The 12944-nt window shown below is 37.0% G+C and overlaps 1 protein-coding gene across 1 annotated transcript in view; it reads right to left on the bottom strand.

Moving 5' to 3' along the window:
* The window catches only part of ZFAT (zinc finger and AT-hook domain containing), a 291294-nt gene that overhangs the window by 119237 nt on the left and 159113 nt on the right, over positions 1-12944 (bottom strand). Inside the window, 1 exon segment of the mRNA XM_072603001.1 lies at positions 4950-5123. Coding sequence (XP_072459102.1) covers positions 4950-5123 — 174 coding nt within the window.

The raw sequence follows: 12944 nt of genomic DNA, 5'->3' as shown, positions 1-12944 counted from the left end.
GGTATTCAAAGCATTTTATTAACAGTTTCAAACAGACTTTCATGGCATTCCCAGAAAACAAATAATATCCTCATTTCACAGAACAGAATGTAAGGTCAAAAGCATATGGCTTATTTAAAGTTGCATAATAAGTCAGCAAGGGAGTTGGGAGCTTTCATCTCTGGGCTTTCAGCCCAGAACCCTCTGAAGTAAGCCAAAACTCAAGTTTACAATTGTATGACACAGCTATGTGCTTGTATTATCAGGTTTCTAGGAGACAGCATGGTGTTACAGAAAAGTATGCTGGGTTGAGATTCATTCAGTCAGTCAACAAGCATTTGTTAAGTACCAGGTACTGTGCTAAGTGTTGAAGGAAGAAGGGTAAAAAACAGTCCCTACTCTCAAGGAGCTCACCTTCCAAAGGTGGAGACAACAAGCAAACAGCCAAAAATAAACAAGATATATACAGGATGAAATGGAATTAATCTCAGATGGGAGGCATTGACATTAAGAGGAGACCAGGAAATGATTCTTTCAGAAGGTAGAATTGTAGCAGAGATTCAAGAGACCAGGATTCTAAGTCCTCACTTTGTCCTACCTCAACTTGGCAAAATCACTTCACTTCTCAGCTATTAATTTTCTCATCTATGAAATGAGGACCTCTTCTAACTCTAAAATCTGTGATTCTGGGATAACAGAAAGTCAGGTGTGTCAGTAGCATGGTCTTTGCCACTGTCGTGACAAATACAAGTTTACTTCTGCTAGGTACATCACCACTTTAATCTGAGAGACTTAAAATAAAACATAGCATCTTGAGCCAGGTATCAGGTATGCAGGATCAACCCCAAAGTCTAACATTCTCACCATTAAATATTATATATGCTATTCTAGTGTCAGATGTATCTTATGAATATATATTTACAATAACCAAGATTTCTTCCTCCTGGAGCCTTCCTCCTAATCACTGTTGTGAAAACTCAATAATTCAATTACCAATCATTTATTAAATGCCTACTATGTGCCAGGCATTGTGTTAGCCACTGGTGATACAAACAGAAAAATCAAACAGTTCTCCTTCAAGAATCTTATATTCTATGAGTGGGAGACAACAAATTCATATAAATAACTAAAAAACCTTTACATACTAAATAAAAAAAAACGTTGGCAGGGAGGCACTAGCAGTTAGTAGAAATAAAGGTCATTTCATTCTTTGTTGATTATTTCTATTGACAAAACCATAACCACTGAACAATTTGATAGCATCAAGGACTTTGGGGATAAGAACTGTTTTTTCTGGATCTTGCTCCCATCAGACTTACAACTTTTCAGCATTCCTCCAGATGAACTTTTTTTTTCTCTCCCAACAAAAACATGACCTCACTGAGAACAAAGAATGTATCACTCTTTCTCTTCGTATTTCCAGCACTTGGTACAGTACTTGGCATATAGTAAACACTTAATAAATCATTTTTTTGAGTCAGTCATATAGGAGGAAGCATTTGAGCAGAACTTTTAAGGAAACTAGGGATTCTGAGAGAAGAGGAGGTAAGAAGAGTACATGATAGGCAAGGGAAAACAATCTGCCTGAAGCCTCACATAGCAAGATTTTATGAGAAACAGAAAGCAGTCTGGTGGGATCATAGAGTTCATGAAGCAGAGTAATGTGTAAACCTGAAAAAAGCTAATTGGAGCCAGCCTGTAAAGGGCTTTAAATATGAAGCAGAATAAAAATTCTAAAGACTTTAGAGATATGATCTTAAGAATCACTAAAGGAGCTCCATTCCATGTTAAGAGTTATGCATAAAGACCTACTGTGTAACAATATAATTTACAAATTCTAAGGATTTTCATTTTCAGGTTTAGACAGCTAAAACCCAGGCTGACTAGGTTTCAAAAGTCTAACATATTTCATTCATTCTGACAGAGGGAAATACATACAACTCATGGGGCTTACTTCTCTTCCAACAATCCCAAAAAGCATGTAAAAGATGTAAATGAACTCTAACCAATGCCCAGTTTAGCAATAACAGAAAAAATTTTTTTCATCAGATTGCCATTAAATACTAGTTGAAATGAATTGCGCCATATACAAATGATATGAATTGTGATAGAGTGTTAAAAATCATCAGCCTTAGAGTCATCAACATGAGGATATCTGGTCTCTTGAAGACAAGACTTGGAAGGAACAGGATCTTTGAGTATCTTAAAGGTTGTCACATAGAAGATGGATTATACTTGTTCTCCTTGCCCCCAAGGGACAAAACTAGAATCAATGGGTAGAAGCTACCAAAAGCTAAATCTAGGTTTGATGGAAGGAAAAACTGCAGAACAATGAGAGAGCTTCAAAAATGGAATGAGACTGGAAAGATCTCCTTACTGGAAGTCTTCCAGAAAACACTAGATGACCACTAGTTGAATATGCTACAGAAAGGATTCTTCTTCATACATATATAAGGCTAGATGGTCTGTGATGAAGCCTTCAAACTCTTCAATCCTATAAATATAATTTAAGTTACCTAAGAATAAGGACTGTGTGGTATTCATCTTTGTACCTTTCTCAAATTCCATAAGACCCCACAGGGAAGAAAATGACAGTAAAGCATCCATCCCCCTTATTTTCCCTTTACCTTATCCCTAATCAACCCCAATAAGCCCAAAGTCCCCGAGGAAGCCAAGTGAGAACTGTGGGAAAGGTAATGTTCTCCCTTGCCCTCCCTTCACCCTTTCTCCAACAAGGTACCTAGACAGAAAGATTTCTACAGTCGTTCACAACATTTGGATAAGTTGAGTGCCAACTTGGAATTCTTCCAGTTAGAGGGATAATCACCAGAACGTACCATCTGTCTGCCAATGCATCCTGAATTTCTCCAGGCCTTACTATCTGATTTGCTACTATGCACGCCAAAACTCCACTATCAACCCCATTAGGCTGGGAATTCCCTGCTAACAAGGGCTGTTGTTCCCCCCACCCTTTATTTGTATCTAGCACTTAGCATAGTGCCTAGCACATAGAAGGTATTTAATAACTGCTTCCTGACTTGACTTGACTTTTCATCTGACCTGAAAGTGCATGTTAAGGACCCCTGGTCCTGGTCCTGTGATCTCATACCACCACCCCCAATTCAATTCCTTTGGATGTGTTGTCTCTTCCAATTGGAACTCCCTGAGTGCAAGATTGATATTTTTTTTTCTTTTGTATTTCCAGTTCTTAATATAGTGGCTGACATATAGAAAGAACTCCACTTAATAAATGCTTTTTTCATTACACATTTTTCATTCTTAGCTCCTAAAACAAACACCATAAAACACTTAGTTTTAAAATGAAAAAATAACTTCTAGAATTACTTTATTTTTTATTTTTAAATCATGCTGTTGGTCTAATCAATAGTGTGCTAAGATAATGATAAGATGCATTTACAAATCTTCTTATTTTTTAAATTTCTATTCTGATTTCTCTAGAGGCAGTTCAAGTGGAAGAAGATAGCACTTCAAGAGGAACTAAATCTGGGAAAGAGAAAGCATAACTAGAAGTTTTTGAAGGATATATCTTCTTTCATAAGTCATCTGTCCCTCTTTTTACAATGTTACACTGAATATTCATCCACTCTGTATTCCAGAAACGTCCTGCAAATGAACGTGTATGTGTGTATACACATGCATGCATACATGCTCTTATATAGAGATATGGCTAGATACATACATACATACACATATACACACATAAGAGCTAATAACAGCTAATGTTTATATAGCCTCTACATACCAGCTACTGTGCTAAGTACTTTACAAATATTATTTTATTTGATGTGGGGAGGTATTTGCTATTATTACCCTCATTTTACTGATGAGGAGACTGAGGCAAATAGAGGATAAGTGACTTGCCCAGGGTCAAACAGTTAGAAAGTGTCTAGGACTGGATTTGAACTCAGATCTTCCTGACTACAGGCCTGGCACTCTATCCACTACACCAACTATCTGTGAAATCAAGGTAAAAATGTGTGTGTAAAACTTTTTTTATAACTCTGAAATGAGCATCAGCCAGGGCTAGGAATAGGGTAGATGAGGCAGACATCTCCCCTAGGATAAGATATGTCAAGAAGCACAAACAATACTTTTACCTATGACTCTTCACAAATGCACATAGCACTTTGAAAACCTTAGAAAGTTCTAGATAGGCATTATTTCTTCACTGTTGTTGTTGTTATAAAAAAAAAAAATTCCAAGGTCTTTATCACCCATGGGTGCATTCTGAGGTAAGTCAAGCTGCATGTGCTTACAGTGAAGACTCAAAAGTTCCACTGGACAGTAACAGAGAAAAGATGCAGATTCAAAGCCAGATGGCACACTTCTCAAACTTTGCTGAGGGCACATGAATGCATTTGTCTTAGCTCTGGCCCTAGCAGCAGTGCCACTGAGAGGAATAAAAAAGACATTGTCTCAGTATGGTTTTAGTGTAGTTTCCTAAGACATTAAAGCCCCCTTATTCTATGCTGGCTGAAGGATACCCCATCAATGAGCTAAGAGAGAACTTTTAATTTCATTTAATATAACTCTAGATAACATAAATACTTGGGAGTGTACCTGATGAGACAAACCCAGGAACTATATGAACACAATTACAAAACACTTTTCACACAAATAAAGTCAACTCTAAATAATTGTATATAATATTAATATTCATGGGTAGACTGAGCCAATAAAATAAAAATGACAATCTTACCTAAATTAATCTATTTATTCAGTGTTGTACCAATCAAACTACCAAAAAAATTATTTTATAGAGCTGGAAAAAATAGTAACAGAATTCATCTGGTAGAACAAAAGATCAGGGGTATCAAAGGGATCAATGAAAAAAAATGTAAAGGAGAATTTATATGTATATCATAAACACCAAGTGCCCAGGTACTTGAGGGTGCTTTCTTCCTCTTTAAGTCTATTAAGCCCACACCTGTCAGGGGTCTCCTACTCACCATCAGCAGTGTGCAAGAGCTTGTGGCTTTTCAGGGTGCCTTTGGACTTGAACTTTTTGCCACACATGTCACAGAGATGCGTCTTCTCAGTGCTGTGCCTGTTCATATGAGCTTTGAGGTTACTCTTGCTGCGAGTAGCATACTCACATAGTGAACATTTGAATGGTTTCACACCTATCCAAAACGAAAGAGTAAAAGGAAGAATTGCTTTTTAAAATTATTATTCTGAGAAATTAAGAGCATATAAGAATGACAGATTGAGGCTATTCTGGAAATGTTTGGGAGAGTAACAGAAACCCTTACTGCCACCACCAACTTCCTCATCTGGTGGCATCACAATGACCCTGGGCTCTCAAAGACTTTGGCCACAAAGAAAGTCCAACAGATCCTTTTAGGATGGAAAAACTTCATGGACAACAAATCAGTCAGTCAGCAAGCATTTATTATGTGTCTGTTCTATGTCCATTAGCCAAGAACAAACTAGTCAAGTTTGTTAAGCATAATCAGGTGATGAATTATGTTGCCTACAATAACTCATTAAACCATTGAGGGAGTACTTATAAAAGTAAGAAATGAGAGGGAGAGGACATACAAAGATGAAATCCCAGTTATTTCAGGAGTACTGAAGCAACATTAGTCATGCTGTCCTCAATGGCATCTTAAGATTTTTCCTTTCTGCATGTTCCCATTCAACTAACTTAATTAATCCATAGTGTTTGAACAAATAAGGACCCTTCTTGAAATGGTAGGAATTAGAATATGCAGACTAACAAGCAAATAAGGAAATAAATGACAAGAGTCACTGGCTGAATTGAGGCTTAGTGAGACTAGGTGAAGAAAAGGTTCTCAAGAAAAAAATCTTGAGAAGGGCAGAGCCAAGATGGCAGAATACAAAGATGGACCTGCTCTAGCTCTCTCCACTATAGCCCATAAAATACCTGTAAAAAATTACTCTAAACAAATTCAAGAGCAGTAGAAGTGACAAAATGACACAGTGAAAGAGATTTCCAGCCCAAAACAGCCTGGAAAGCTGACAGGAAAGGTCTATCACACCAGGCTCAGAGCTGGCAAAGCCCATCTAGGACTGCACAGCATGGCATGGACAGGACTGGAACAGGCTTCAGGATGCAGAATCATGGGTAGCAGATGGGCTTCCAAGATTTCCCAACCCACAAATGCCAAAGAGAGCTTCAAAGGTCAATAAGAAAGCTCTTTCACCTGGGTGAGAGGGGAGCGCAGTCTGGCCCTAACCATGGCCCCAGAATGACAGCCGCATTAACTTTTGGAGCCCTCAGTCTAAACATCCTGGGGTAATCAAGCAGCTGATCTGAGTCTCAGTCCTAAGTGTCAGTCCTGGGGTGAGGAGGAATGCTGGCATGGTGGAGTTTGTTGTAGCTAGGGAGAGGGAAACCTATTCACAGATCCTGGGCAGAAAGAAGTGCTGTGGTTGCTCACAGACCAGAGCACAGACCAAGGAGGACTAAAGTCCTCTCCCTTGATTGTGCCACCCTGGAGAAACTGAGAACTTATAGGTCCCTAGAGTTATACCCTCCATTTGACAAAGGACTCAAAAGTCAAGTAACTGGCTGGGAAAATGCCCAAAAAAGGGAAAAAAATAAGACTATAGCAGGTTACCTTCTTGGTGAAAAGGTATTTTCTTCCATCCTTTCAGATGAGGAAGAACAAAGCATACTATCAGAAGAAGATATCAAAATCAAGGCTTCTACATCCAAAACCTCCAAAAAAAATATGCAGTTGTCTCAGGGCATGGAAAAGCTCAAAAAGGATTTTGAAAATCAAGTAAGAGAGGTGGAGGAAAAACTGGGAAGAGAAATGAGAGAGATGCAAGAAAATCATGAAAAGTGAGTCAACAGCTTCCTAAAGCAGACTCAAAAAAATGCTAATGAAAATAATACCTTTAAAAATAGACTAACCCAAATGGCAAGAGGTCCAAAAAACCAATGAAAAGAATGCTTGAAAAAGAAGAATTGGCCAAATGGAAAAGGAGGTTCAAAAACTCACTAAACAAAATAATTCTTTAAAAATCACAATGGAGCAGATGGAAGCTAATGACTTTATAATAAACCAAGAAATTATAAAATAAATCCAAAAGAATGAAAAAATAGAAGATAATGTGAAATATTTCACTGGAAAAACAACTGTGCTAGAAAATAGATTCAGGAGAGATAATTTAAAAATTATTGGTTTACCTGAAAATCATGATCAAAAAAAGAGCCTAGACATCACCTTCCAAGGAATTATCAAGGAAAACTGTCCTGATATTCTAGAACCAGAGGGTAAAAAAGAAATGGAAAGAATTTACCGATCACCTGCTGAAAGAGATCCCAAAAGGAAAACTCCTTGGAATATTGTTGCCAAATTCCAGAATTCCCAGGTCAAGGAGAAAATATTATAAGCAGCTAGAAAGAACAAGTATTGTGGAAATATAAATCAGGATAATACAGGATTTAGCAGCTTCTACACTAAGGGATCAAAGGGCTTGGAATATGATATTCTAGAGGTCAAAGGAGATAGGATTAAAACCAAGAATCACCTACCCAGCAAAACTGAATATAATACTTCAGGGGAAAAAATGGAATTTCAATGAAATAGAGGACTTCCAAGCATTCTTGTTGAAAAGACCAGAGCTGAATAGAAAATTTGACTTTCAAATGCAAGAATCAAGAGAAACATGAAAAGGTAAACAGGAAAGAGAAGTCTTAAGGAACTCATTAAAGTTGAACTGTTTACCTTCCTACTTGGAAAGATGTTACTTGCAACTCATGAGACCTTTTTCAGTATTAGGGTAGTTAGAAGGAATACATACATACATACATACATACATACATACATACATACATACGTACATACATATATATATAGGTGTTGTATAGGTATGTATGTAGGAGTATATTACATATGTGTGGGTGTATATATATATGTACATGTGTCTATGTATGTGTATATATGTGTGTGTATACATATATACACACACATAGAGGGCACAGGGTAAGCTAAATATGAAGGGAGAATACCAAAAAATAAAATTTACTGTTGAATGGAATGTACTAGGAGTAAGAGAAAGGGAGAGATAGAATATGGCAAATCATCTCACATAAAAGAGAGAAAAGTGATTTACAATGAAGGGGAGGAATGGGGAGATGAAAGGAAATAATTAGCCTTACTTTCATGGGATTTGGCTTAAGGAGGGAATAATACACACTCAATTGGATATAGAAATCTATTTTACCATGCAGGAAGGCAAGGGGAATAGGAGAGGGAAGATAATAGAAGGGACAGCAAATTGGAGAAAGGGATAATCAGAAGCAAACTATTGTGGGAGGACAGGTCAAGGGAGATAATGGAATAAATAAAGGGCAGAACAGGACAGAGGGAAATGTGGTTAGTCTTTTACAACAAAACTATTATGAAAGTGCTTGGCATTATTACACATGTATGACCTATATTGAATTGCTTGTTTTCTCAATGAGGGTGGGTAGGGAGGGAGGAAGAGAATATGGAACTCAAAGCTTTAAGAATGAATGCTAAAAATTGTTTTAGCATGCAACTGGAAATTATGCTATACAGACAATGGAGTATAAAAATCTATTTTGCCCTACAGGAAAATAGAGGGGAAGGGGGATGGAAGAAGGGTGGGTAATAGAAGGAAGGAGAGACTGGAGGAAGGGGTGGATGGGGTACATGCTGTCCTGGAGTGGGAGGTGGGGAGAGACGGGGAGAAAATTTTGAATTTAAACTCTCGTGGAAGTGAATGTTAAGAACTGAAAAATAAATTACATACTTAAAAAGAGTGAAAAAAAACTTGATGACACAATATAAAATGATTCCAATGAATATGAAAATGGAGATGTAGAAAAGATTCTACTGAAAGCTCCCTGGCAAGCTTAGATTTCCAAAGAGCATACTGTAAAGATGGAAGCAAGAACAGGCAACCAAGAAGGAAAACAAAATAGTAGCACGGGGGAGAACACCAAGCCATAGTCGCAATTAATCAATCACTCAAGGAGCATTTAGTAAGCACCTATTATATTCTAGGTGTTCTGAATGAAACAACCCAGCCTTATAAGGGCTATATTCTAATGGGACGGATGAAAGACTGGACCGCATAAGCTGAGGCTTGTAAAATGCAAATAGAATCAAATGAAAAAAGGCTTTTAAAAATTGTTAGGTGTGAATAAAGAAGTGAGCTTGCTGCTTGTGGTCATATAAAACCACAGCAATGTAAGACAATAGAGAGTTACCCAGCCTCTATTATGCTTCTCTTTCCTCTACCAAGGGAAAAGATCCCGGAACAAGAAAGGTGGTTAACAAAAACAATAAAGAGAAAAGAGAGACCCACAGCAAGTAAAGGTATAATAAGGGTTGCTAGATGCCTTCAATAAGGCAAGTCATCCACATGAGATGAATCAAATCCCAAGGTACACCAAGAATTTGCAGACTTGGTTGCTGATCTACTGTCAGTGATCTTGTGGAAGAGCAGAGAAGGGGGAAACATATCAAAGAATCAGAGATGGGCAAACGTCCCAATTCCCAAAAAGAAAAAAAAATAGAAGAGATTTGTGTTTTAAAGAAAGGCCTGAACAAGTGACTAATAATGAGATCCTTTCCAATATATATGACTAAACTATAGAGAAAAGAAAATGACCTAGTTGTATAACATTTAGATCAATCAATAGGATTAGAAGTATAAAAATTTGCTTCAGGGATTTCTCATTATGTGATCTGCAATTTAAAAAAGACTGAGGGGAGGCCTGATAGAGCTGTTTGCATTAGTAATGAGACAAGAAAACCCCAAATGAGAATAACATGGAAAAGGCAAATTAGGTAAGATCACTGATGATGTGGGATCCAAAGGAGCTTAATTGAGCCATGACTGACAGAAATTAGAGCACAGATTTTCAACCTATTGATTTTTTTTTTAACATTTTGAAAACTGTACTTCACTATAATTGTTTTCCTTTGTAATTATATACATACACACATGCATCCCTGCACACACATGTGTGCATGTACACATACAAACACACACATATTATGTGAATTTAAAAACAGTATTCTGATAAGAGATCCATAGAATTTACCAGCCTGTTAAAAGAGTCCATGACACTCACAAAAAAGATTAAGAAGCCCTGGAAGAAAGAGGTAAGAAAAACTTAAATATCAACTGCTACTCTTTGGCAAAGGCAAGGAAGTGCTGGTAGCATGGTATTTCAATTTTAATCAACAGTGCTTTAAACCAAAAGCCAAGGGAAACACAGAAAACTGTCTATGAAGTACCAACACAAGTAGGTACCGTAGAGAGTAACAACAATGTAGGAAACAGGGATGTTCAGTCATTTAAAAGTAAACAAAAGCAACAAAAAAGCTAGCAAAAAACCTGATAGCCTCAATCTATATGAAGTTGGGAGGTATAGAAGGTATAACATTACATTTGGAGTATGGAAGATTTGAGTTCGAAACTTGCTCCAGATAACTTAATGTGAGCCTGAGCAGGTCTTAATCCTAGCTCTAGAGTTGAAGAGACTTTGGAGTCATCTAGTCCAATCTTCTCATTTTGACAAATGAAGAAACCAGGGCCCAAAAAGGAGAGTTATTTGCCCATGGTAGCATGGTTAGTGTCAGAAGTGGGATTTGAACCCAAGTTCTCTAACCCCATAGCCAAGGCTCTTCCCATGATAACACACTGCCTTTCCAAAACTCAAACTAGCTGCTGAAAACTGAGATCAAACCAGAAGTCTTTAGATATGCTAGAATAATTCTCTCTCAACTTCTGTCGGTCTTCCTCTTGTATAAAATGGGGCCAAAAAAATCACCTATTCCACTGGGTTGTTGTGAGTATCAAATGAAATAAAACATGTAAAAACTGCCAGTTTTAAAGGAATATATATACATGTTATCTATTATTATTATCGTGATGATGACTGTCATGAACATGCTTAAAGTATGAGCAATAAGCAAAGTGAATTAAAGATCCTTAGACAAGGAGGTGAATTTGACCTCATGGGAATCTCTAGGACTTTCTAGAATGAGAACCTTGTCTAAAATCTGGCTAAAAGACAGTGGTAGAGGGACAATGTATATAATAATAAGATCTCAATTTCCTGACCCAGAAACCCAAGGGGAGTCTTTTTGTGTTCTGATTCATGCATAAAGGGGAGTAACATGTGGAGAACATCTGTGGCAAGTTTACAGTAGGTGAATATAGAAGCTATAGTGCCATCACAGTATCAGTAAATAGCAGCAGGACCAAAGGACAAAACAGAAGAGAGTTTGAGAAATAGATAACAATCAAGGCATTGTGGCAATACAGTAGTGATGGGGGACTTTAATTATACAGACATCTACTGGAGTTCTATCTGATAAAAGCAGGGCAACTGAAAATGTCTTGGCTCACATTAATAATAATTTTATCCTACAAAAGCTGGAGAAAATGACAAGGAAGACACTATTCTGACCTAATTCTCACAAAGCAGGAAAAATCAGTTGCTGAAGTAAAAATGAGGGAAATTTTAATCCAGCCGTGATTTTATACTACAAAAGTAGAAGGAAACTAGATATATCTAAAATAAACCTGAGATGTAGGGAGAACTCATTTCAAAAGGCTCATAGTATTCTATCACTTAAAATCCTACAGGGCAAAGAGGAACACTCTCAAGAATGAAATTCCAAGGACACAAAACACTCATAACAAGGAGAAGAGAGTTGTTTAAAGAGACCAATTAGGTTTCATAGGAAATTATCAATCAGCTTGGATTTTAAAATGGAAAAAGAGTAAGGTACAGAAGATAAATACAAAAAATTCAGACTGATTCTATAAGGTCTCCATGACTTTTTAAGGCCACTCATAAAAATGTGGTTCTTTCCATGGTCCATTGGCTTGTGTGTCATTTCACTTTTTCTGAAATCAATGTTGTCTATAATTTACATAGTAAGTTTAATGAAGTGACCACAGTACTAACGTGCTACGCTCTTGTACTAATTCTTATCCCAAGGTTTATGCTCTACTTACTGTTCTTTGATAATTAATGTATACACAGCCAAAAAGGAGAATTTTAGGAAGACATCTCTAAGAGAACTGGTAAAAAGAGCCATTGTCACATGGGGAAGAAGCTTAAAAATAATTCATTTTAAAATCCAATGTTTTGCTATATCTGCTAGATTGGACTGATACACTTGAGTTCCTGGATACAGTACACCTGAGAAAGCTAACTCTTCTGATCTGACACTCTAGAAAATTACTGGTGAAACAGTAATTGAGCTAGTTCCTTGGTACAGCCTAATTCGAGTTAATTTGGTGACTAATGAAGTCAAGGTCACATGTGCTATATCCAGGTAAGCCAATTACCTTCACTGTGATGCATGCCCAAAGATCATCCAAGTCTGACTAGCCATTTCACAAACAGATGTAATAAATAACAGAGCAACTGGTGACAGATCCTGAACGGCTTGGTGCAAATACTACCAGGAATCAGAGGAAAAACAAATCAAAGCATATGCATTCTCCATAGCAGTTGAGTAGTATTATTTTGGTATATAAACAACAGCCCAGAGTATTTGGCAGAACAAATACTTCTCCAAAACTTAAATCATTTAATGATATAATAATACTTATTCTCACAAACTAGAGAGGCAAAATTTTCATTTTTTTTCCCTAAATACACATTCTATAAAGAAATATAGACAATAATGCTAATGGCACTGGAAATATCTTTCACATTCTAATTTTATATTTGTAAATCCACTGAGAATGCCTATTCACAACTAATTCATTTGGCCAAGGTGAGACATAACCGTTTAATAGAGATCCTGGTTTATTAACTCTCCTTGTTTCCCTTTGGGAAGTCTAAAAGAAGTGCTATTTATGATTCAAACATTAACTCCACAAAATATTGCAAAATGTTGTATGAGGTATACATTCTTTTCTCTTTGCCTGCTGATTTCATTAAGCATCATTAACTCATCAAGATGGTGTTT

Source organism: Notamacropus eugenii, chromosome 4, assembly GCF_028372415.1.
Source record: "Notamacropus eugenii isolate mMacEug1 chromosome 4, mMacEug1.pri_v2, whole genome shotgun sequence".
Taxonomy (NCBI): Eukaryota; Metazoa; Chordata; class Mammalia; order Diprotodontia; family Macropodidae; genus Notamacropus; species Notamacropus eugenii.
The sequence above is the reverse complement of the archived record's forward strand: the minus strand, read 5'-3'. Positions and strand labels throughout refer to the sequence as shown.